The following is a 25,040-nucleotide window of genomic DNA, read 5'->3' as shown; positions in this document are numbered from 1 at the left end:
GTCAGACCACTTCTGTACAAAGTAAGGCGAGGCTGCCTTAGCCTCCCAGAACCAGGAAAAGTCTGTCTCGATGATTAAATGATTTTTTACAGGCCAGTGTTCCATCCGGCACTTAGTTCCTGGCAAGCTATACCCTACAGGCTTTAAGGTGTTTGTACTGACCTCTCGTGCTCGTAGTCTCATGCTGGACTTCAAAGTATATCAAGGGAAGGATACATTTGCTGGTATCAGCAGTCCTACACATGTTGAAACCATTCCCACAGGAAGTCACCTGGACTTCGACTGCTACTTCACATCAATTAACCTCATGGACGAATTGCTGGCTAAGGGCCTTCCAGCAACTGGCACAGACCCGCCATCATTAGAGAGTCTGACAACACGGGTGGTGTCGACCTCTGTGACGGCATGCTGAGCTTCTATCAAATGGCGAGCAGAATGCGTGTGATTGCTCATTTCTTTGATGTTGCCATCACAGTTTCCCGGATCTAGTACAAGTCTAAGAGCATAGTGCTTAACCGATCAGCAAAAAACACCGAACAGTTCTGGACCTCAAACTGCATCTGGCAAATGAGCTGCTAAACAACCCACAGCCTGACAACAGTGACAAGAGAGTGGATGACAGTGAGGAGAATGAAGAAGAGTATGAGCCAACCATCCAAATGAGGAGGATTCCACAACCAGGAGCATCATTAAGAAAATATGGGGCCAGGCACCTGCTAGAGATTGTAGACTGCAACCATGCAGAGAGGTGCCGAAAACAAGGTTGCAACAGCAAAACATACATGCGATGCATCAGGAAGATGTTCCTCTGCATTACAAAGAAGAGAAATGTCTTCCTGGATTATCACAGATAAGATTTTAATTAATGAAGAAAAGAAAGAGGAAGAGGAGGAGAGCAAAGAAGAGGAGAAAGGGCTAGCAGATTCAAACCAGTGCTCCCAATTTTAGGAAAACTTGTGAAAACTCCAAAGATTTCAGAAATTGATGGACTGAAGAATGATTGAGGTTTTTTATGTCTGCCTGAATTGATTTCAAAATGTTCCTTTTATTCCAGCAAAATCGTTCTGTTGTCCACTACAGTGGACATTCTGTAAAATCTAAAATAAAAATGTTTTTATGAAATTCTAAATTGTGAGTAGTTGTTTTGGCTCTAAATAGGCAGGAAATCACAACAAAATGTTACATTGGAAAATACTTTCCTCAGAAGGACATGTGAGTGCATGAGTGCAGTCATAATGTTAGTTTATTACAGCTTAGTCGAAAACACTGCTTGTTTGTGTGTGTTTCACTGTATTTGCTTTGTATTGATTTTTGTTGTGGGGGCTTTGCTTTTTTGTTCCCAAAGTCTCTCCTTCTCTTCCTTTTGCATTTCAGTAATGCTGTTATGAAGAGAACTGGTCCAACTTTGTTGTAGTGTCTCTTCCTAGCATGTGAGCCATGTTTTTCCAAATAGAGGAGGAAAGGAAATCAATAGTGGTGAAGACGCTGCTGTCAGCTTGTGTTGGAGGGACGGAGTAAAGTCTCGCAGCCATCTGGGAGGATGCGCTCGCTCCTCTTCCGAGCAGCTTGAATAAACTGCCTTAGCTTCTAATAAAAGGACAGAGCACACATGGCTGCATGGATGTTGACTCTTCCTCATTATTTTTATCTTCCAGGTCACTTGTAATTCACCTGTATCTCCGTTTCTCCTCTCTGGTGCATGTCCATTGTGTGTGTGTGTGTGTGTCGCCTGTACACCCACAAACAGCTGCAGGCTGTGGCTGCATACATTTCTGTGTGGGAGTTTTTTTTCCCTGTATAGGCTACATGTGCAAAGACATATACACACACAGACTTGGACATAGGTGCACATAAACCCAAGACACACATAATCCGCCCACAGGGATGCTGCGAGACTGAAGCCCCGTTATAGCCTGTAGCACCTCGCGTCTCTCATCCATCCAGCCCCGGGGCCATTTCTTTCAGGCACTCGCAGCAGCATGGAATCTGAAGACTGCATCAAACACTGCTTTTATAACATGCAGAACTGCCTCAGGACAATCCTAGCCATCACCTGATCAAACACATAAATAGTACATATGGATGAGTTTTTACCACACATGCACATATAGGGGCATCAGGAAAAATACCCAACAGTGCAGCACAGTGCATGAATAACACAACAATGTGTTGATTCCAGTGTGTATGTCTATCCAGAACCACATTTTGTGTGATTGTTGGGTAGAGGGTTGCAATGTTTACATTTTCACACATTTTCGATTGTTTCCAGCAGTATGATTTTTTTTTCTGTAAAATCAAGTAGCTCCTAGAGTAAAAAAAAAGTGGTTGTAACATGTTTCACACTTGTACTGCATTTTCTTTGTGCTTAAACTGTTAAAACAAATAAAAGCATCAAATTAAACCAGAGCCAGCACAGATAGTGCGGCCTGAGAGAGGAGAGCAGTGTTAAATATTACTTTGGCACTTCAGTGGTCAGTACACACATCAAGGCTCACTGTTTGAAGCTCCACTTATCCTATTAGCTGTTGATTTATAACTGGTAATGCAGTTATATTGCTCTGTAAATGAAAACGTATGAGGTTGTGATGAGTTATTATCCAGCTTTATTGGTCCTCTCACGTCTCTGTGGCTTTGAGGGTCACTCGAGGGCTGGCTGGGAGGGACAGTCAATCAGGAGAGAGAGCCTGTTAGTCTGATGCTCTCGAGATTAACTGTCCCTGTGTGAGATATGCGCTTCCTCATTGTTGTCAGAACAGAAAAAGTTGCTGTGCTGCCAGCCCTCTTGAAAGTTAGTGGGGGAAAACTGGCGCCCTGAACCTCGCCCCCCCTCCCCCCCTGTCCTCTGTTTCCCAAGTGTCCATCTTAGTGGACGACGGCCTTGTGGGGAAGATGGATGGTGGTAGTAAACAGGAGCTGGAGACAGAAGGAACAAGAGAGCAGGAGAGGGAGTGAGGGAGAGATGTATGGCAGCTCACATCGCCTCAGACAGAATGACAGATGAGGGGATTATGGAGCAGGGCTACTTTCCACAGTGATCAAAGTTAGCGAGCCTCCCTTCACAACACAGGTAGACTCCCAGCCAATCACTCAGGTGGAAAGGGTCAAAAACTAAAGAGCGAGAAATAGCCTCCATTTCAATGTAATATTATACTCAATAGTCCAGAATTCTATACTTAAATCTCCTCACTGCAAAGCAATACTTTGATTCCTGTTTCCTATTTCTTGAAAGAGAACTGTGCTTTGAAATAGGAGACATTTGTCATTCTACCAGTCAGTGCATGGCGGAGCTGCAAGTGGGCAATCTCTTCTCCTTTCATTCTCAATGTCAGAGTTCACTTGAAAGATACTCACATCACTATAGAAACATCCTTAACGCCGAATTTCAGCTTTCTCCTTTCCACAAGCTCCAATGCATGTCTAGCAGGCGCACAAATCAAACCTGCCAGAAAGACACATTACCTAAATGCATCACTGCAGTAATGGCAAGTGTAGTCTAATGCATGTGAAACCTCATGCATAAATGCACATACGATGTGCAGGTGAATATGCATCAGTGTGTAAAGTGTGCACATGTGGTACTGGTTTTTGGTAAACACTGTGGTGTGGAGTAAACCTTGAATAATGGATTCAGTGAACCCTGAGCTCTGCCTATTGAAGTTTAATAACGTTCTGAATGTCAGAACACATGACAGCAGAGAAACATAATCCCCTTTCCCTGTAGAGAGAGGCCTTAAACTAACTCTACCTCTCTCCCTCTCTCTCTCTCTGTCACAAACTGTATACACACACATCAACACCGCTAAAGCCTTTCAGATTAGCTGGTGTGATTTAAACAGCATTTAAAGAGAAGTAAATAAGAGAGTTGCAGCTGAATGGAGTTCACGTGTCCCTTCAGGCTTTTATGACCTTATCACACTCAGGCTCACTCTGATAACTGGAGTGAAAGTTAAGCAGTGTCCTCTGTGCCATTGTTTTAGGTCTGTGTGACTATTTCTCTGTATAGCAACAACAATTTTTACATACTTCTCAGATTGTGATGAAGATCTCAAGCTGAATTAAAAGGAATGTGAATGTGAATGTGTGTTATTTAACTGAAAAATATAACTTATGTCTCATAACGTGTAAGCAGCTGTTCAATCTAAAATAAGATCTAAAGTATTAGCATTGCGTCTGACTACTTTTGTTTTTATTTTTAAAAGGTCTTTTTTCTTTTGCGTCACGATTTCTTTTACTCTTTGTTCTTTTCTGTGTTCGCCCGTCTCGCCCTCATTAATTTCACCTGAGTTCAATTAGTCCTGTATTCCTTACCTCTGTGCGCTCTCAGCCTGTTTCCTGCCTGTGTTCTTTGTGTCGCTGAAGTCTTTCTCATTAACAGAAGGCTTTTCTCCTTTTATTTGAACATCTTTACTCTGGCTTTTCTTTGCTTTGCTAGCTGCTTAACATACAACAGAGAGGTGACCAAAAAACAGGAAAAAGGGTTTTTTTTTTTACAAAAAGTGTAAAAACACAAAATGTAATTGATGATGGCACCTGGAGAGTGAATAAAACCTTGAACTATGTGATGATTCATGACCGCTGATACATACCAATTGCTAAAAAAAAAAAAAAAAAGAACCCTTATATTCCTTTTGCTGCTGCTGCCATAGGCTACAATTCAGGTGCATATTCTGAATTTCAAAAACACCTTTGAACCACTTTTGGTAATGTGTAATGTCACAAATCAGGCAGAACCATAAAATCTCATTTATTTTCAATAACACTGTACAGCGTTATTGCCTGCCCTCTATGCATATCAAGCCCTAATGTTTTATTAGCATGTGACATTTATAGAAAAACCTATATCAAAAGTAGTGTGATATTTATCCCACCCACACTGCTGATTTCCATAACTGAACCAAAGCGAGAAGCTCGTTACAAGGAGCATCCAAATCAAGTTTAAGCATGAAGAAAGGAACAGTGGAATCATGGTGGCTAATGATGCTGCCTCATCCTGAATGCCTCATTAACATTACTTTGCATGAATTCTGTGCTTGAATGCCTCTTTTAACTCTCTCATCTTTCTCTCTGTCTATGCCCCCTCACTCTCTCACATCTATCACATCACTCCACACTACCCCCCCCCCCCCATCTTCACATTTTCTCACTCTCCCTCCATAATCTGTGAAAAAAAAACCCACATTTGGCTCAGCACACACAATGATGAGAGGAAATGTCACATTCCACTGCAAGCAGCGGACCATCACACTGGAATGTCAATTGGCCGACTGGTGTCGAGGTGTAGGGACGGGGAAGAGATGGAGGGATGAATGGGTGGAGGAGTGGAGGATGACAGGAGCAGCCCTGTTCCATTGTGTGTTTTTTAAAGACATGGCGTTTTTTTGATGATTATTCTAATCCCACCAAGGACCTCTCAGCCCGAGCTGGGCGTCTTATCTGCCCTCCGCAGTCATTCTCTCATTAAAACACAATCACAGGCCACCAACTCTAATAAACCTTCAAGTTCTACTCTGAAAAGGGGAGTGGGTGGGTGGCTGGGAGAGAGGGGAGAGGGGGGGTGAAAATACAGATTACAGTAGGCCTGACTGCCAGTCCCTCTGTATGTGACACGATGAACAGGAATCCTGCTTCTAATCACTTCTAGTGCAAAAAGGCCATTTAAAACATCATTGGATTTGGTGATTTTTTTTAAAGCTACAGTGAAAAAGGTCACTCTTTAATAAAGGCAGTGGGGATTATAAAGTGCCTAGTGGGATTTGGTCTGTATGTACCTTGATTGTTTTTTTGGGTCCTTGGAGGAGTGACTTGGAACACACTTCTGAAGTCTCAGCTCTTGGGGCAAGTTGTCCAAAGTTAACATCAAGGCAAACACTCGCAGGCGTTGATGCTGCAGCCTGCAATCCTTTTTGACTACCATGTCCCACCGCTTTCACTGTGACACACACACACACACACACACACACACACACATACACAAACATACACACTCCAGACAGGGTTTTAAACCCTCTTTAATCATCAGCTCAAGTGAATATATCAACCCCTGCAGCTTGGCTTAAATTCAAACATGATGCAGTGAAGTGGGCCAGTTTGTCGCCTGAGTAACAACTTCACCATATATTATGTGTGTGTGTGTGTGTGTTCATAGGACTGGATAATGGAGCAGAATTCCTGACTGTGTGAATCAGTAATTGATCTAAATTTACACAGCTCTCAGTAAATAATTAGTTGCTACATAGAAACATTATTCATTACCGTACCTTACAGACCAGGAATAACATGAAAATAAAATAAATAATAAAAACTCAGAATAAAGTAAAATAATAATCACTTGTAATTACAGCTAAATGTGAAACGCTATCACTAAGCGATATGACCCCTGCAGAGCCTCTATCTCGACTTCATACACATAAACACATTAGCATGCCTTTTGGGGTGTTTTTGTTGCCTCTCATCAATTTTATTTATCATCTATTTTGAAAATATTCATTTTTTCCTGTTGATTCCTGTCAGTGTTTACTTCCTGTCTTTGTTTCCTTTTTTAAATATCGGCTCCATCCTCATTAGTTACGTCTGTGTGTTGTTCCCCCCAAACAAACTTTTTGATAAGTTGGACTCAAATGTAATCACAGTGAGGAACAAAATGCATCCAAACAAACCAAAAAGAGATGTTTGACAATTTTGTGTGATTTATATTCTAACAAAGCACAATGCGGAGAGGGTGAACATGCAAAAATACCACATAGAGATCTGGTTTGTGAGCATAAAAATCATCTCTGTTTGTAGCATGTTACAAGCTTTTCTCATCAGCCTTCCCTCTTGTTCTACACCTACCTTTTCTAGAATGTGTTAAATTTTCAGTCCTAAAAGTAGACAGAAAGATAGATAGATAGATATTAACTTTATTAATGCTTTAGTCCGAGTTAGTGCTTTAGTCCGAGTTAGTGAGCACAGCTCTGACAGTCACAGAGGAGTTATACAGTGTGATGGCGGACGGCAGGAATGACTTCCTGTACCGTTCCTTAGAGCAGCGGGGCAGCAGGAGTCTGTTGCTGAAGCTGCTTCTCAGTCTGTCCACAGTGTTGTGGAGAGTGTGGGAGGGATTGTCCATGATTGACAGCACGTTGGCAAGCTTAAAGCCAACAGACCCCGCCTTTTTAGTTTGTCCAGTCTGTTGGCATCCTTTGCTTTAATGCATGATCCCCACCACACCACAGCAAAGAAGATGGTGCTCGCCATGACAGACTGGTAGAACATGTGGAGCCTCCTGCTGCAGACATTGAAGGACCTGAGTCTCCTCAGGACGTACAGTCTGCTCATGCCCTTTTTGTGCACAGCCTCAGTGTGAAGAACTCTTTTAAACAATGACACAGAAATATATTTCACTTTGTCATTTGTTTATATAAGAAAATGATCAACATGATCTGATCTCCAGGCAAAAAAGTCAAAGTCAAAAAAATAAAACACGGTACAGAGCTTGGACAGAGTTTCAGAGTAGCATCTGCTGGCTAAATAATGATAAACAGAGCTGTTGTTGCCCATTTGTTTTATGCTGCAAATACAATTAATGATTCAGCATTAGGGACGAAATATATTATACATTATTCAATATTACACAATCGTCTGAAGTTAAAGCAGTGAAAGCTGAAACACTCCCTCCTTTGGCTGCACTTTTTATTTCCTCTTTCTGAAACTAAATGGTCTTCAAATCACTGTTCCTTAATTATACCTGACTAGAAAACTGCAAATCAATAGAGACCATCTGACACCATTTTCCGAATACTGATGATCTAAGTGTGAATCTCTTCTGAAATATCCCATTTATCATCTACACAAATGATATTTATCACCAGTGCAGCTACTCCACATGATAAATTTCCTCAAGGAGGTAAAATGGCTTTTATTGCACCAAGGGAACTTTTCAGGGCGGCCTTGTTGCCCTGTGGTCTCTGCCTGCATGCCAGTAATGCAGCACTATGCCCTTTACATCCGGACACAGCTTAGAGATGTAAGGAGAGGAATTTATGGAAATAATATGCATTAAAAATGATGAGAGAAGAGCCAAAGTCAGAGCAGGCAGCTGTCATTGGTAGTGATTCAGAGGTCTATGAGGCCTCTCACTTTGTTCCTAAATTATTCATGCAATCTGTCAATGCTGCCGTCTAGGCAGACTCCTCTCTCCATGTGTTCGGCGATGACAGAAATCCTGTGCAATGTTCACCGCTATCTCCTGCAAATCCCCCACCAAAAGACACACAGCTCGCTCACAAAGCTCCAGCACATGCTTTTTGTGTAGAGAGTATACGCCTGTGGATGTCATTTCATTACCAGGCTGTAATGAAACGGTTACATGTGCGCTCTGCAGTGTGGTTCTTTTTTTCGCTTTTTTCTTTCTTTTTGATTTTGAGTGTTGAAGCGTGTCTCTGTAAGTGTTCCCTTATGCAAAACAGATACAAAACACACAGTGGCATATGAATATTCAGATACAAATGTGCACAAGTACACTGGATGGTTCCTCTTTCTCTCTCACCCCAGTGAGCAGTAGCTTTGCAGCAGTTCCACATCTCCTCATCCTACTGATGCTTTAAAGAATGTGTTGTTGAAGCTCTCCCTCAAACATCTTTCTAAAGTTCCCTCCATCACAATATAAAGGGCAGGGTGACTAAAAGATGAACTCCCCCCTCCAATAATTACTCACACTGAGCGCCTGGCGGTCACCTGTCAGGGTGCGTAGATGTAGTGGGGGATGTGCAGCGCTCTAACTTTGTGCCTGCTGTTTTGTGAGTGGGACCACGCTGCTCAAACTGAGACAGATGTGACCAGGTGTCAGAGTGATCTAGGCCACTGTCGCTCAGCACTACAATGGACCATGTTTTATCTATTAAACGATGACCACCAGGACTTTTGTCTCTTGCTAAACCCACAGTGGTTTAGGAGGGACTGAAGGACTGTTTGTTTCTACGCTGACGTCAAGTGATTCGTGCATCAGCCTCAGGGAGGCTTAGGGAAGATGTAGGTTGAGTACACACACTCTAACAGAAGGATATGTGCGGATAGAGAGACAGACAGTAATTTATTTGCAAGCACACACTTTAAATATTGTCCCTGAACACACAGGATGTCAGAGAACTAACAGAGATCTAATTAAAAAACGCCCAGTGAGCAGATCATCAGCGGAATGGCCACCCCGGCTGACCACTTTGCTTCCATGGCAACCAAACATTACAATCTGAGAAACTCCCAGTGTTCAGTGATGCCACGTCAGTGCAGTTAGTCACTGCCTCCGTGTTGCCAGCGCTCCATACTGAAGCCCTTACTTCTCTTTCTTTCATTCATGTCACACATGATGCATGTTTCCCACGGCTCAGCATCACACCTTTTGTTGTCAAGGCTCGGATGTCTCTCCCCGCTGGCTAAATTATGACCGCTGTGTGATGAGATCAAACAAACTGATTCCACTGTATTTACTGGAATGTATAAATCAAACATCCCTCTGAATCATCCTGTCGTCTTATCTCCGTTTCCTCCTTGAATGCCTTCTTCCTGGTTGCTCTCACTTTTCTCCAGTTACTTAATTCCTTCTTTTATCATGATCATCATCCTCTCCATTGTCTTGGAACTTGTTGTAGATATGATCTTTTACACTGTTTTTCATTATTCAGAGGGCCGTTATTCAAAAGTTATCTCTCCCACATGCCTCCAAACTTCCTGTCATCCTTTCTTTAAGCTGAAATATTTGTCTTTTGTCTTTTCACAGTGCAGAGCTTTGTGACCCTGGTCTGATTCGTTCTCTCCATTCTTTATGCCAGAGTAGTCAAAAACTAATTCTTAATTATTAAGCTTCTTTTTCCTTCCATCTTTGTTGAACGTGAGTTTCTGTATTTTTTTCTTTGTGTTCATCCTGGATACAAAACTCTTCTCTGCATTTCCTGTATAGTTTAGTTTCCTCGAGAATATTCAGTTATGTGCTGCACAGCATCATTTTACATTGGTACAGGTTTTAAAGGACTGGTATGGATGATATAGTGACATCTAGTGGTGAAGTTACAGATTGCAAGCAGCTGAATATTCTCACCTTTACAGCATGTAGATGCCTGTCATTTGGACATAAACATAGAAAAGGTCCTTAGAAACAATGCAGCACAACATAAAAACCCTTATATGTAGAAGTAAAGCTCATTCTAAGCTAACAAAAACAATCACTTAGCTAATGAATGCTAACACATTTATCTAAATCCTACTTGCTGTCAAGGATCACACACATTGGAGGATAAAATCTCAATCTATTGAGTGTTCTATGTCACTGTCTATATGTGTGATGATGTTGCTGTTTAAATGTATTTGTCACATGTACATAATACATATGTTGTTTCAGTATGATGATCTTGCTTTTAGTGTGTAAATAGTCGTAGTGGCAATATGTAGTGTGTGTATATACATATGTGGATTTCCTTTGACCTCATGATCCTCATGTGCTCTAACATGCACTGTGAGCTGTGAGGTCTTATACAGACAGGAGTGTGTCTTTCCCAAACAAGTCTAATCAGCATCATCAAAGACAGCTGGACTCAGATGAAGGTGTAGAACCATCTGAAGGATGATCAGGAGAAATGGACGCACCTGAGGCAAAGGCTCTGAATATTTTGGACCATGTCATATCTAAGTTTTTCTTTTTTTAATAAACCTGCAAATATGTCAACAATTCTATGTTTCTCTGTCAATATGGGGTGCTGTGTGTACATTAATGGGGAAAAAATGAACCTAAATGATTTTAGCAAATGGCAAAATGTCTGAGGTCTGAATACTTTCAGTATTCACTGTATATATGTCCATATTGTTTTATTGTTGTTTGTTTCTTAGCCCCCTGCCAGGGGCCACAGATGCAAATGAACTGTGTAGCTAACTGGTATAGGACTTGTTCTGTACATGGCCATAGTCACCCTGCTTGTGCAAACACACTGAATTAAACCAGGCTCAGAGAGCATGCAGCTTGCCTCAGACACACACGCTTCAAAACATCTATTCACATAATGCAGATGGAGAATCAACCATGCACATGCTCATCACGTTGCTGCTTTCCAAATGTCCCCTTGGAATGACTTCCTGTTATTACATTTGGCCCTCTGTCTGTCCTTGTACAACATACCATGCACACAGACTGTGAGGACCAAACACAGGCAGCTCCACAGCCAGGTGTGTGTCTCTGCAGGTGGTAACTCTATGAATCAGTGAGCCAGTTGCATGATGTCTCTGCACGCCTCCTGCAGCGCCCCCCTGCTTCCTGTTTCTCCTGTCCTTCATCTGTCAGCAGGGGATCCTGATCTGCTTCAATTATTTTTGTACTTTTCCTCTATGAGGAATCACCAGAAAAAGAATACCTATACCTTTTTTTCTTACCCTCTAACCCGCTCAGTGTGCGTCAGTGTTACCTTAGAGACGTTAGGTGAGGTCAGGGGAGAGCTAATCTATCTTTTCTGACATGTTCAACTGTCAATCATGCAACCCCTCAGAAATCAAAGAGTTTTGTTGCTTAATCTGGTGACACTATGCTACTTTCTGAACATCCTTGTTGTCTTTGTTTTTTTTTGGAGAGACGATCTGTTGTGTTTCTTAATATCAAAGTATTTAGCATGTGTCCCATGGTGCTAACAGAGGCAGGTGGCCAATATGTTTACCTTGGCTCTCAGAGGCACTGACACACGAGAGCATACTCATGGGTTTATCATCGTGTTGACACTCAAGGGGATTATACAAAGACAGAAACAAGCAAGGTTTATCAGCTTCAGACCCACAAGAGAACATGCACACACACATACACGCACTAATACTGACACACACACACACACTGGAAAAAAACTAATCTCTTGAAAGAAAGAGGAGCATTGAGCACTGCAGAAAACAAACACACTGATATGGTGACTTGAGCTCTTTCCTGCTATCATCCTTTTCTGCTTCATTTCACCACACTTATATTTGCAAGAATTAGCCCCCTGCGTGTTGTCTTTCATGCAGGTAAACAAAAAGCCCTTCAAAGACAAAGTTTCTAAATTTCCTAATTGATAATCCCACTCTTGACATTTTCCAAGCTGGATTTAGTTCCTATGACAACAGAGCCGCATCCATCTCCTGGTGCTCTCTGCGTCTCTTTTTTGCTGTTGTTCTATATTAAACAGAGAGCAGACTATTTGAATGGAAGCCCCAGTGAGTTGTTCCATAATTATGGTGGGTAGTTACTAAGAATTCACTCACACATGTACACACACTCCTCTGCTTTACAGAAACTTTCAGCTGCAATGCACCTTGCCCTCACCTCACATAAATTCCAACATGTATCCTAAACCTAAATTCTCTCCAAAGCAACCAAAAATATCTGCTATGTGGAGGATTTTCTTCATCTCTTCTGTCCCTCTGAGTTAAAAATTGTTGGTCCTCTTAACAGCAAGAACACACGCATACACACACACAGCCACAGCCGGTTCCCCCCTTTTGCGATAACTCCTACAAAACGCCTGTCATCCTTACTCAGTCATACACAAGCAGGGAGTCAGCGAGAGCCGATGGATCAATTTAGTACAGAAAAGCTGTGGCATTCTTCAAATGTAATGGGCTTTGATGTAGACGCTGAGCTGCATTACAGGACCTCACTAAAGCCAGTGAAACCTCTTTTTATCTGCCTGCTTCCTATGCAAGAGGACGTTGGCAGGAAATATACCTCACTTCTGCTACACTGATTTTTCCCCCCTCCATTCTTCTTCAAAGAGAAATACAGCTCATGAACACCCACCTCCTCTTTTTTTTACTTTGAGCTAATTATTTATTTAGCTAGTGGTTCTCCCTGCCAGCAAAAATCTCACTATTGACCCTATTTTGAGATATGATCACTTTGAGCCTGAATACACTGGAGGAAAATCACATGTTCCTGATTCAATCTGTTATTATGCTCCACAGCTACAGACTGCCCCCTGGTGGAAGGTTTCTCGACAGCATGTATGTACAACAGGCTTGTTCACGTGTTGTTTGATTGTGCTGAAGTGAGGATCACACATTGCTGTGGTTTCCTCTCAGATCATACGTGAGTCTGAATGCATCAGATGTAGTAACGGTTTTAATAATGCCTCTAAAATATTCTGATTTTGGAAATGTAAAGGTTACGGGTCATAACTTGTGCCATTTCTTAAAAGCTCGGTCCAGAAAAAAATATGATCTAATTGGGCATTCACTTGGAATATCCACCGTTTCTATTTTAATTTGATATTCTAAACACATGAGCAATAGGGAGGCTTTTTTTCACTCTGCTGCAGCTGCACCACTTCACAGTTCTCTCAGTAATTATAACTGTTTCCATGCCAAAGTGTTTTGTTATCAGTATGTGAGGCATGTTTCTCCCCTCTAAAGTAGCAGTTTCTGTCATGCTGTGAATTGTGAGGGATTTCTGGCACTTTCACTTGGCGTGTAATCTCACCTTAACAGCCAAAAAAATTGGCAGTACTAACATTTAAATCACTCAGACGCAAAAATATGAATGCTAAATGAAAGTAATGGAAAATCCTCATTTGTAATAACATTTAAAAAGTCATCCAGAGGGCAAGCAAATGAGCAATAATCTGATCAAGATAATTTACTGATCTTGGCGTGGAGCTGGAAGGGGAGAATACAAATTTGTCAGATGGAAACTGCTTCACTGTCTGTGGCACTGTGCAAAAGAATATGACATGTCTTCAGTTCACACAAGACCACCGACCACCAAACTACAGCCGCCAACATTTCCTGCAAAGCTGCAGCACATTAGCAGGAACATGTCACCATGACACTTCTCACAGCCTTCCCCAAGTAGACAAGTGTAAGACTCGTTCTCAGAGGGAATTATCTGCCAAGAATGGGTCTTATTATGATGATTATGATGATTTTACTGTGATAAAATGTATTTTCTGGACACCCATTGCTATATTCAAATGAATGGACATCTTCTATGATGTAAAGGTTGGAACAGCTAGACTAAAAATGAAGCTTGGCATCACTACACCATGCAATTTAATGAAGTAAAAAATACATGTTTTTTCAATAGCATTTTATTTTATTGCAAACCAAATCACACAATGGGGGCAGAAACGATGTTCTCTATTAACCAAGTAGTAAACTAACATGCAACTGATGGCTGTGATTAGCTTATATCATTCCATCGTGAGAGAAGACATAACAGAAAAATGTCTATGATAGAGCCGAGCATCACAAAAGTTAATGCATAAACTGATTTCGCTGTGTGTCAGAGTGGGCGAGGGAAGTGAAAATCATCTTGGAGGACATGAAGAATCTCATTCCCTTTTAACTTCACACCGGGTGGCAGAAAATTACCTTCATGTTACATGTCATTTTTTCGGTTAAATCAACACTCTTAGCTTTGGAGACATGCTGAGATAACTGGCACATTACAACCATCATCTTTGATTCCAACTTCATCCTTGGATGGCTTCAAAAATTCCATCAATGCATGATCAAAAATAGTGCTTCCTCCCCTAAGGACACAGATGAATTTGATAACCCTTTTTTATTGAAAGCTGTATCTGCATTGTTATACCTTTCTCTGTGCGTGTGTGTGCGTTGTTGGGAACTGATATGTTGGCCATGAAAAAAATCTCGCTGCCGAACATACAAAAGGCATCAGAATCAAGGCCAAACGTCAGAGTCTTTGATGCAGACGAACATAAACACAACACTTTGACACTTTCCTATAAAGCATTTAACATGGACATAGCTATGGCACATTTTTTCAAAGTAAAAAAAAAAAAACAACAACAAATAAAACCAGTTTAGCCCATAGTTTTTTTGTTTTTTTAACTTTGCAGGTTCAACATTCCATGGAATGTAGCACTATCTTAATAAAAATCACGCAGTCCATCATGTAGAAACTCTAAGACTTGTAGGTCTCCTTATGAGCTGGCCCAGGCACTCAAAGGCACTATGGCTGGTGGTAGGAGGGCTAGATGGACACAGGAGACAGAGTAGCGGCCGGAGGTAGGTGGTATGGCCTATACAGGAGCCCTATAGGGGGACTTAGTCCTCATCAGACCACAACCAAAGTTTTACACCTAAATTATTTTACAGCTGTCCCTCCAGAGGAGATGTGAGTGCGGTGTCTTGCAAATATTACAGTAATGTTTTTTTTTCTCAGTGCTAACAATTTAAAAAAAAAACAATGTGAAGATAGTGACAAAAGGACTTGTTATTTACAGTTGACACACATACATACAGTGCTGTATTCATACTTGACCATCAACACTTAAGTTATTAAATTAATTAAAGGTTCATAGTGTGAAAAAGACCTGTTTCCATTCATCAGCCTCATCGTCTCACTGCCTTATTTTACATGTTGTTTACCTCTGAAAGATTAAAAACAGCATCCAGAGAGAGTTTTAATTCACTATCAAGAGTTTCTGTACTGCTGCCACATCAAACTACAAATGATTATTATTGCATTCACTAACAGGGAGCCTTTATGATTATTCAATAATATAAAATGAGCCATGTAGTCAATGGCTGCCAAGGCCAATACATACAATCTAAAATGCTTTACAGGTAATGTTCCGTGGCAAAAGGCAATTACTCAGATTACCTGGAACACATAATCTGTAACTCTCCAAGAAGCATATTGTTAAAAAATCTTATCAAAATATTTGTGCTATTCTCACTCCAAATATGTGAATGCAAGGACTTAAAGACTTATCAACACATGGCATAACAGTAGAGTCCTGTGCTAGCTTGACGGATGTTTGTAATGACTGGAAAAAAACAGTGACACCTAGTGTCAATTTCTAGCAGTATTATTTGATAATGAAGTGCTTCTCTGTTTCCAGAAATATAATCAATCACCCAAAATGAGAAGCACCTTTGGTTACTACTGTAGTTCTTATTGGTGCTGTCGATATTCCACTAACTAATCAGAAAGAGAACAAACAGCAAAACCCCCCAATTCTGTACAGCTGCATTATGTTCTGTAATATAATCACCGGCTACTCTGCTGATGATTTGGCCTGAAGCTGCGACTTTAAGACGGTCCTTCTGAGATTCAGAGTACTCCCAAAACCGACCTCAGACTCTGTGCGGTGAGTGCATTTATTGGTTTCACTCCATTTGTCTGTGTGTGCGTAGGTGTAATGTGACTGTGGCCACTATACCACTGAGCTGTGGGCTCTAGCTCTGAGAAAAGTACTCAAGGACGAGGCGGAGGTGTCCCAAGCGGTCTTTGAGTGAGGTCAGGGACAGGACAGTGGTCTGGTAGGCAGGGTCCAGCTGGAGGACAGAGAGCAGCCACCAGCACCACGCTGGGCCATTGGACGAGGCCTAGAAGAAGATAATAAGGTTAGAAAGGAGCTTTTTCACCAGCATCCTAATATTCTCTCTCAGTGATCTGCTTTTATGGTACGAGGTTGATGTTCTAACTGTGCATTAATGGAGGTCTATGTCCACCGTGACTGTACAAATCTACACTATACTATACTAGAACTGAAATAAATGCATCTGTGATTCATGTTATTTGGATATGAATTGACAACTGCAGCAAGAGATAGGGGAAATATTTGTTTACATTGTTGTGGTAAAACAAAAAGAATGATGGGTTACTATCTGATGCAAACTGGTTTCTGGGCACAGCAGCAGAAATGTGTTGTCACAAAGTTGCATGGTCTGAGTTACTGTCACAGTTATGTTAAGACCCAAACCTGAATGTCTTCATCCTTGTCTGGCATGGTGCCGTACTGTCTGTTGATCTGCTCACGGATGCGGCTGCCAAGGCGCTGGTACCAGTCCCATGCCTGCTGGTACACACTGTCATGGAGACGCTGCAAGAGCTCCAGCTCGCTACCCTCAACCTGAGAGAGAGACGGTGCTCAGACGAATTTCAGAGACTGAGATCCAGTGAAATAATGTGTGATCTGTGAGAGTCTGACCTTGAGGTCTTCTAGGTACTCGATATCTGCGGTGTGGTACCCATCCCTCTGTCCTCTCTTCAGCACCCTGAATCTGCTGCCACCCACTGTTTCCACATAAGACCGGCCATCAGGTAGCAGTTCCAGGCCGAGGATCTCCAGCATACAGCCATAGTCTGCAAATCTGTGACACACAAGACAAAAAAATTAAATTGAAAAAAGTGGAAGAATACACAGCAGATTCCATGGCACACTGATAACCATGCTCCTCCTTTCTACTGCTTCGCAGTCACATATGACCGATTTAAACTTTGCCCTCAGTGCTGTGTGATGCCGCTGCACTGCTGACAATCCCATCAGGCTCCACCTTGCATGCTGTGAGATTCACAGTTAAAGAAATGTCACACACGGTCTCTCCACACCCTGTCAAAAAAACTGCCTTATTATTATATCACTATTTTCTGGTTAAACAAAAAAAGAAATCAACCAAAATAACTATGAGTGCTACTGGATCAGTTATGAAGAATGTGTATATACCCTTTGCCATGCTCATAGCTACACATGCCAAACTTCTTTGTGCCCGTCTCCATGCAGCGACGCATCATGAGACGATATCGAGGCTCAAAGATGTGCAGTGGGCAGGGGACTCCAGGGTAGGCCACGGTGCAGACAAATATAGGGATGTCCTTAGTGAGACTAGACAGAAAAAATGATGAGAAGAAATAAGCATTATTACAGTTTAATACAATACATAGGGGTAGACTGTGTGAGGTGTGGGTGCTTACTTAGACAGTTCAGCCATCTCAGCATCATGAATCTGTTTCCTCTCGGCCAACTGAGAGGGAAAGAGTTGGGTCATGATGTCCTGAAGCAGAGCTGTGGGGTTGTACTTCCTGCTTCTGAAGTACTGGGAAGAGGAAAGGGAGAGAGCAATCAGCAAAACCAAAACAATTCTCAGAAAGCGTTTAAATCCCAGGCACTAATGAAAATGTAAAAAATACTGAAAAAATAATGAACCTGTTTTTTTAAAGACTCACACATTTATGCAAACTGTTACTAAACTAATGCCTGAGCTAAATTTGATGGCATAAAGCACTTACAGTGTAGATGTTAGATAAAACACATGTATTATATGTATGTGTGTGTAGGTGGGCACCTCTTGTAGCGGCTGCTTGCACAGTGGACAGCGGAGGTTGTGGTCCAGACTCCTTTCTATGCAGTTTTTGCAGAAGGTATGACCACACGGAGTTGTGATTGGGTCATAAAACAACCTAGAGGACAAAAGAGAGACAGAGGGAGAGTCAATCTTCAGCCTCGCAGATGAGGAATGCTATAGTACTGTTTCTGCTAAGCCTGTTTGTATACACACTGTGTGTGCTAAACATTAACCAGAGTGAGAAGAGAGTGAGGACAAAACCAGCCAGATATTTGAGCCTACTACAGGCAATGCATTATGGATTACAGAGAGTAATCCAGGACACTGACCTAATGCAGAGAGGGCACTCAAAGTCTGACACAGTGAGAACACCCAGAGTCTTCTCTCGGCGGTGATTACTTTCACCTGAAAGAGAAAGAGAAACTCTCAGTCATTTGAATGAATGATGATCCGTTTCCCCTTCTGTGGAAGAAGTTGTAATTATTATGCAATTTAAAACCATCTTGTGAGAATACTTGTATTGACAATGAGAAGATTCATAATATTGATGAAGATGACATTCAGACCACAATAGATATGTGTACTGTTGTGTCTGCCTACCCCTGCTATGCCCATATTCTTTCTTCATCATCATCTCCTCATCTTCTTCAGCAGCAGGAAGGAAGGAAACAGCTTGGCAGAGGCTGAGGCAGCACTCAGTACCTGTGTCATGCTTCACCTTGGAGCAAAAAGAAGTTTCAGGATTTCGAGTGCCTTTTTTTTTTTTTTTTTTTTTTTTTTAAACCTCCATCCAGAACTTAAGTGCATTTTCCTAACGTCTAACCTATGTGCAGAGCTTACCTGATGTGCCTCTCTCCTCCCTTTTCCCTCTTCCTTATCTCCAGTTGGATGTTTCAGGCCTTCAGCATGTGCTGGCCCCTGGGAGCCACTGAGGGTGGTGATAGGGCAGGGCTCTTTCAGGTACTCGGACACTACCTGCAAAATACAGGGAACCTCTTCTGGTACTGCTATCCCCTCGGCCTCCAGGATCTGCCACATCAAAAGACAAGTTAGTCACGAAAATCCATCCTGATAAATGTGTTTGTTTTCACCAGTGCCATCAAGTCAATATTTTTAAAACTATATTTTCTCATGTAAAATTGCTAATTTTACTACCACAGTACTGCAAAGTCTACACAAGCTAAATCTAAACTAAAAACACAGCAACATGACAACTCTCAGAATAATACCAAGAGTGCAGTCACACATACTGTAAACAATCTTTAATCAGATGGTCATGAAAGATAAGTTTGTCCTCTGAATATATGAACCATGATGTGGTAATAAGAAATCACACATTCATTCAGTGGTCTGTGCAGCTCTGCATAAAACCAGAATGTATCTGTGGTTAAAATGCTAATGCTATGTTATAAATGACACTAAATGAAAATGACCTTTTTCTCTTCTTCTCTTATGATCAGAAAAATAAACAAACCTTCTTGATCTGGCTCTTTGCAGGGGTAAAGTCAGCTTGAAGTTTTAGGCAACGGTGGAACTGGAAGAGTGCATCTTTCTGCTGACCCATTTCCAGGAGTACATTCCCTTTGCGAAAAAAGCCCTGCACAAACAGATGAGTGCCATCAACACAGCACTGCGGGTATAAGCAAAGACTTTCACCCTTTTTTTCACTCTCATGTTCACTCTCACGCTTATTAAACAATATATTTTCTATTTTTGTGAAGAGGTATCCTCTGACACAGAATGATTAAATGACATAATGACATAAGCGGCTGTTTGCATAACATTATGAATGACATAACATCAATAAAAGCAAGGAAAACAGCCAGGTTAGTGCACTAGGGCAAAACATAAAAAAAGGCAGCTCTAGTTACGTATGTGTTATTACACGGCTGTTACAAAAGCAACTGGTGGAGTGCATGTGGGGTTAAACTAAACAGATACTTGATGAGAACTGAACTGAAATGTGGTAAGGCTAATGACTGAGTGCAACAGATCTGCCTGTGCTGTGCAGACAGAAAAACACTGTGACACAGTCACTGCTGTTCTGTGTCTCACCTCGGTCCAGTTGGGACGAAGGCAGCAGAGGTAGTCGAGGTCTGTCAGAGCGTCAGAGAAACGCATCAGGCCCCAGTTGGCGTCGGCTCTGTACAACTTTAAACTCTGATCATCAGGGACTAAAGGTGCAAACAAAACAGCAGGGAGAGAGAATAAGAAAAAAAAAGAGAAAATCCTTAGAGCAGTTTGCTACATCTCAAAAGGTGCGGCCCTACTGCTTACACACACCTCTTCTGCAGCATGTAAGGGCTTATGAAAAGGGCTGCGTAACAATTTGACAACTATCACTGACTTGTGGACAAAATTAGACATTAAAAGGTAATGATCATCAGGATGCCATTTTTTGACCAAACAATTAATGGAACAACCAAGTAAATAATCAATCATAGAAATAACTTGGTTGCAGCCCTCTTAACAAATCTGCGGATCTTAACGGATCTGCTGGTGATCCAGCATGACAGATGAGGACAGTAGGTAGCTAGGCAATTGGGTGAAAAAAGACAGGAGTTTGGACGATGCAGACATGTGTCATGGACAATGTTAAGGTTTTAGGAGATTTATTGCCACTTATAAATCTTATTGATCTATTTTTCATGTGGTGATGATAGGTTTTTCCTAAACATTTTCTGTAATGATTGCCTTGTAGGCAAAAGGTCAGATTAAAAATGATTTAAACTGACATTTTTGATCATTTACAAAGTGCACATGTGCACACTGACTCAGAAAGTCATTATTACACCAGTTACACCAGTCAGGCATGTGTTTATTTATTCATTTATTTATGTATACAGGCCTTTGCAAGATAAGCGGACCACGCCCTTGTCGAAACCCTTAAATCCTGCAGCTTTACAAACCAGCCTGGACATCATTTCAGGCCACTGTGCTGGTGCAAAAAAAGCAGCAGTATTTAATTTGATTGGAGTTGGCACTTCACCAGTACGCTGATTCACTGTATCGCAAACACTCCTACGATCACCAGGACGCCTACTACCCTACATAAACTGACTAAACTCATCTAGGGCAGAAGTCGTCCCTGTACTTCCTCACCGCTGTGTAACAAATAATAAAGTTCAACTGCAAATTCAAAAAGGCACGGGAGGAAAAGAAAGTCCACAACAAGGTAATAAAAACATGTTGAGTTTGCAAGGTTGTCTGGGCATGACATTTTAAACTGTGGAAATATTGCACAAGTACTTTAGATTCCCCTCCATGTAGTCTACATGAAGCATAGTTTTAACATAATTTCAATCAGTGTTCAGCCAGGCCGATGCTTCTTCTGCTGCACAAATGACTTCAAAATAAGAGGAACTGGCCTAACACGACAGAAACAGCATCTGCAGACTGTGATACTGGCCCAGTAATGTATTCAGGTCATCAATAGTCTTAGACACTGGTAGCCAGTTATGTGACTGTGTGTCTTGTCATCACACCTCCTGTGCCTCACTGCTGCACACACTCTGACTGTTCTCCAGGACAGAATGGGATGCACCATCACTGGCCACCAGCCAAGCTTTGTGTGCAGTGCGTAAAACGTACAACTTCCTGATTAATGGCACAGAATTTTTTTTACCCAATCATCTTTGCAGGCCTATTTTACCAACTTCTCAAACCTCTGTAGGGTTGTCTTCCGCTGATATCTTACCTAAGTTCAGCCCCTCGTTGGCGATACGTAAAGCTTCCATGAACTCATTGGCTTTGAGCTTCTCCTGAATATGACATTTACTCCGTGTCTCCTCGGGGTAGCACTTTTCTGCGACACTGATGAGCAGGACGTTGTTCTTCATGCCTTTCACCTCCTTCTGTTTTAGCCTTTCTTTACAAGAAGGGCATCTGTTCGGGAGGTAGCCCGACACGCACCTCCGGCAGAACGTGTGTCCGCAAGACATGGTCACCGGCTCGCACATCAGAAAGAGACAGAGCGGACAGTCCAGCAGATCCATTGTGAATGGGTTATGTCACCAGCACAATGTCCCTCGGGAAGCTTTGTTCGTCAAAGGCGTCTCTGTGTGTTATTGTAGCACAGACCATTTAAAAACCATACTGACTGCTAGCGATACAGCAACTGTGCCCCACATCTGCTCGAACCAGCTATGCTAACTTTCAACTTTCATACGTTCATATACTTACACGGAGCTAAAGAAAATTTCCTTTTCTTGTAAACGCCGTTAACTGACATTATTATTATGGCGTTTTGCAGTCTTAACTTTAATGCAGGGCTGATAACATAAAGGTTAAATGAAGACACGTCCAGTCCAGTCCAGTGCGCCGCTACGCTCGACGCTGCAAACACTCAGCACCTGCACATTAGTATTTTGTTTCTTTTTCAGAATTCCGTCCGCTTTTAACCCCAGTAGGGACGAGTCCACAGCCGTGAAGCTAGGTTACTGTGTAACATCATTACATTACATAAATAAAGATCACGTGACGCGCCAGCGTGCATTCCGATTGGACGAGAGACTGCCTTTCCGCCCTGTTGTGAAACGCAAGGATGCAGAGTTTCATAACATAATTCCTGCGACAAAAGTCCTTATAGGTTTTTGCGATTTATATAAAACTTCGCAACGGTATTAATTATGTTAGTAAGAGTGAGCGACGTGGAAATGAACTAGACACATAGTGATGGGAATTCCCACATTAGAAGGGAAATCCCAGCTGAGGATAGCAGGCAGGCAGGCAGGGGGGGCGGGGTGGAGGCAGCGTGACATAAACCTGGTTATCTTCATCCTCATGTTCATCCTCAATACAGAATAGAATACCTCTGGTGCTTTGTGAGTACATGTGCTGCAGAGCATGTCACTGTAAATGTATTCTGCCTCTGCCTTATTATACACTTATACAGAATGGTACTAGTGGACCCCGCTGCCTCAAAGAAAGATACCAGAATTGCATTTAACAAATCTGTTTTATAAGGCAATGCCAAATAAAATATTTTAAATAAATAAAGCCAGGAAAGCTAACTGCAAAGACCCTGCTTGTTCCTCAGACCCATTTACTGGTGTAATGTACATCTACAGTTTGTGAATAAGACACATGCATTTGCAAAAGCTTGACAGGCAATTAAGCATTACATTACATGCTCTGGGGTATAACCGCTTACAGGACTGCACAACACTTGTGATGCTGTTCTTTCTATGAAGATCTAAAGGAAGGCTTGAAGTACAGACTGTGTAACTAAATTTCAATATATTGACCTTTTCCATGACCCTTCTTACTAGATTATACAACCTGCATGTTGTGCGACAACATCTGAATTCTTTGCAAAAATACGTTTAAGAGTTGTGACACTGCACGCCAACTGCAAGTAGAAATGTCTTTATTGGCTTTGTTACAAAAACAGAAAGCTTGACAATCCAATGGATTCCTGCAATGATTCAATGCTTTGAATATCTGAGGAAATGGTAACAATATTTACATAATAGCTGTTAAATAAAATCTTTTCAATCCCAGCAAACATATTTATACCTACAACATTACATGAGTACAAATATAGAAACAATGACTCAGGCTATTTCATCAATAATACTGCACATGGCAGCATCTTTGTCCCATATTTTGTCCCTCTTTGAAGGAGGCGTGTTTTTGTCTTGGTGACTCGCTGCCATGCAGCTTGCACCAGCTTCCTCTACATCCATAGGTTCAGTTTTCAACCTGGGGGCCTGCACAGAGGAACAACCAACACTAGATGCTGCTGACACATTCTTAGTCCCATCACAAGCTCCATCTTGACCCTCCATCTGAGGCAAGTCATCAGGTAGGGAGGCAAGGCACCCCTGGATCATCTCCACCACCCTCTCCAGATGTTTCTGGAATCTCTCTGCTGTCTCCAACCTCTGTCTCTTCTGCACCTCCATCATCACTCTTAGGGTCTCCCTTGCTTGATGTGGCCTGTACTCATTTATCAGATGGTGCATATGAACAAACAAAAGTTTTATGTCCTCCAGCTTCTCCTCACGTTTTATACTACCAGGACTCTTGATAAGGATGTCCAGCAGGTCCAGAAAGTTAACAAGAATTGACATGTTGAGTTTCTTGAGCTCCCGTTTGTGGTCAAACTGCATAGGATGAAGCCTCTCGATGCCTTGGCTCTCAAGAGGCCGGATGATAAGGTCATCACACTGGAACTGGTTGCCAAACATCATATAACTATCTCTGATGGGTGGTGGTGGCTTAGGGATCAGACCCTTGCGGATGTTTTCATCTGTGTACTCCTTTATGTACTGCATAGGCGGAAGAGGCAGGGCACTGACCTGCTGTGGTTCACCCATGATGCAGACCTGAACAGAACATACAAATAATATATAAACAAAGAGTAAAAATACAATAGCTGTTATTAAACTTAATACATTCACTTGAGTTTTATGGGGGGAAATCCTACTACAGGTACAAAATCACTCCGCTAGTTGCCTAAACAGATAAGAACGGGGAGTCATGCTAGCTACGTTATTTTGCTAACTACGTTTGCTAAGTACTGCTTTGCCAGGACATAGCTTTTTTTGCAACGTAAAACCTGTATTATGTGTATAATTTGTTCTTAATCTCCTGGCATTCACTTTACCCGTTGCGTTTTAGCAAGTAACTTAGCTAACTAGCTACGGCGCAGCTAACACTCGCTAAACGAAAAAGGACAATTAACGCGAACAAATACTACAAGTAAGTAAACAGCCAGTGATGATGCTTCTACACACCTCTTAAATGACTTTCTAGTTGCTGAACGTAGACTTCAGATGTGAAATATACAGGGTTTTCCCTCGATGTTAGCTCATGAATAGGTTAGCAGAACCTTCTCCCACAGACAAGAATGGTCCTTCCCTTCCCAATGCTATTGGCTCAACTGTGCACGTGACCTGTTTGTGGTTGCGGATTGGACAGTATCGAAACCACTCACTGAACCCTGATTGGCTGCAATTTAT

At 41.8% G+C, this 25,040-nt stretch overlaps 2 protein-coding genes across 3 annotated transcripts; both read right to left on the bottom strand.

Annotated features, from left to right (window-relative positions):
• Positions 1-14,100: 14,100 nt before the first annotated feature.
• On the bottom strand, positions 14,101-22,521 carry lonrf4 (LON peptidase N-terminal domain and ring finger 4). 2 transcript variants are annotated; one of them, XM_028416970.1, is made up of 13 exons: positions 22,258-22,521; positions 21,773-22,132; positions 20,131-20,249; positions 19,550-19,672; positions 18,916-19,104; positions 18,676-18,793; positions 18,405-18,480; positions 18,076-18,190; positions 17,705-17,826; positions 17,457-17,615; positions 16,941-17,103; positions 16,713-16,862; positions 14,101-16,335 (listed from the first exon to the last, which is right to left on the bottom strand). In XM_028416970.1, exons 2-13 carry the CDS (start codon positions 22,068-22,070, stop codon positions 16,186-16,188), a joined length of 1,782 nt encoding a protein of 593 aa, XP_028272771.1. In that variant the 5' UTR covers positions 22,071-22,132; positions 22,258-22,521; the 3' UTR covers positions 14,101-16,185. The 2 variants fall into 2 exon arrangements, with proteins under 2 accessions (XP_028272771.1, XP_028272770.1); XM_028416969.1 differs by having other exon boundaries at positions 21,773-22,521.
• Positions 22,522-23,426: 905 nt separating this feature from the next.
• On the bottom strand, positions 23,427-24,949 carry med7 (mediator complex subunit 7). Its single transcript, XM_028416499.1, has 2 exons — positions 24,816-24,949; positions 23,427-24,404 (listed from the first exon to the last, which is right to left on the bottom strand). Exon 2 carries the CDS (start codon positions 24,393-24,395, stop codon positions 23,631-23,633), a length of 765 nt encoding a protein of 254 aa, XP_028272300.1. The 5' UTR covers positions 24,396-24,404; positions 24,816-24,949; the 3' UTR covers positions 23,427-23,630.
• Between the last annotated feature and the right edge of the window lie 91 nt (positions 24,950-25,040).

The sequence above is a fragment of the Parambassis ranga genome, chromosome 10, assembly GCF_900634625.1.
Source record: "Parambassis ranga chromosome 10, fParRan2.1, whole genome shotgun sequence".
Lineage (NCBI taxonomy): Eukaryota > Metazoa > Chordata > Actinopteri > Ambassidae > Parambassis > Parambassis ranga.
Note: the sequence above shows the minus strand (reverse complement) of the source record. Positions and strands in the feature narration are given on the sequence as shown.

Excerpts from the sequence above, each read along its gene's own strand:
- lonrf4 (XM_028416969.1), bottom strand. The coding sequence starts at position 22,070 with ATGGATCTGCTGGACTGTCCGCTCTGTCTCTTTCTGATGTGCGAGCCG. Across the intron at positions 19,673-20,130 it reads TTCGTCCCAACTGGACCGAG|GGCTTTTTTCGCAAAGGGAA; the intron begins GTGAGACACAGA and ends CTGTTTGTGCAG. Across the intron at positions 17,104-17,456 it reads AGCTATGAGCATGGCAAAGG|ATTTGCAGACTATGGCTGTA; the intron begins GTATATACACAT and ends TGTGTGTCACAG.
- med7 (XM_028416499.1), bottom strand. The coding sequence starts at position 24,395 with ATGGGTGAACCACAGCAGGTCAGTGCCCTGCCTCTTCCGCCTATGCAG.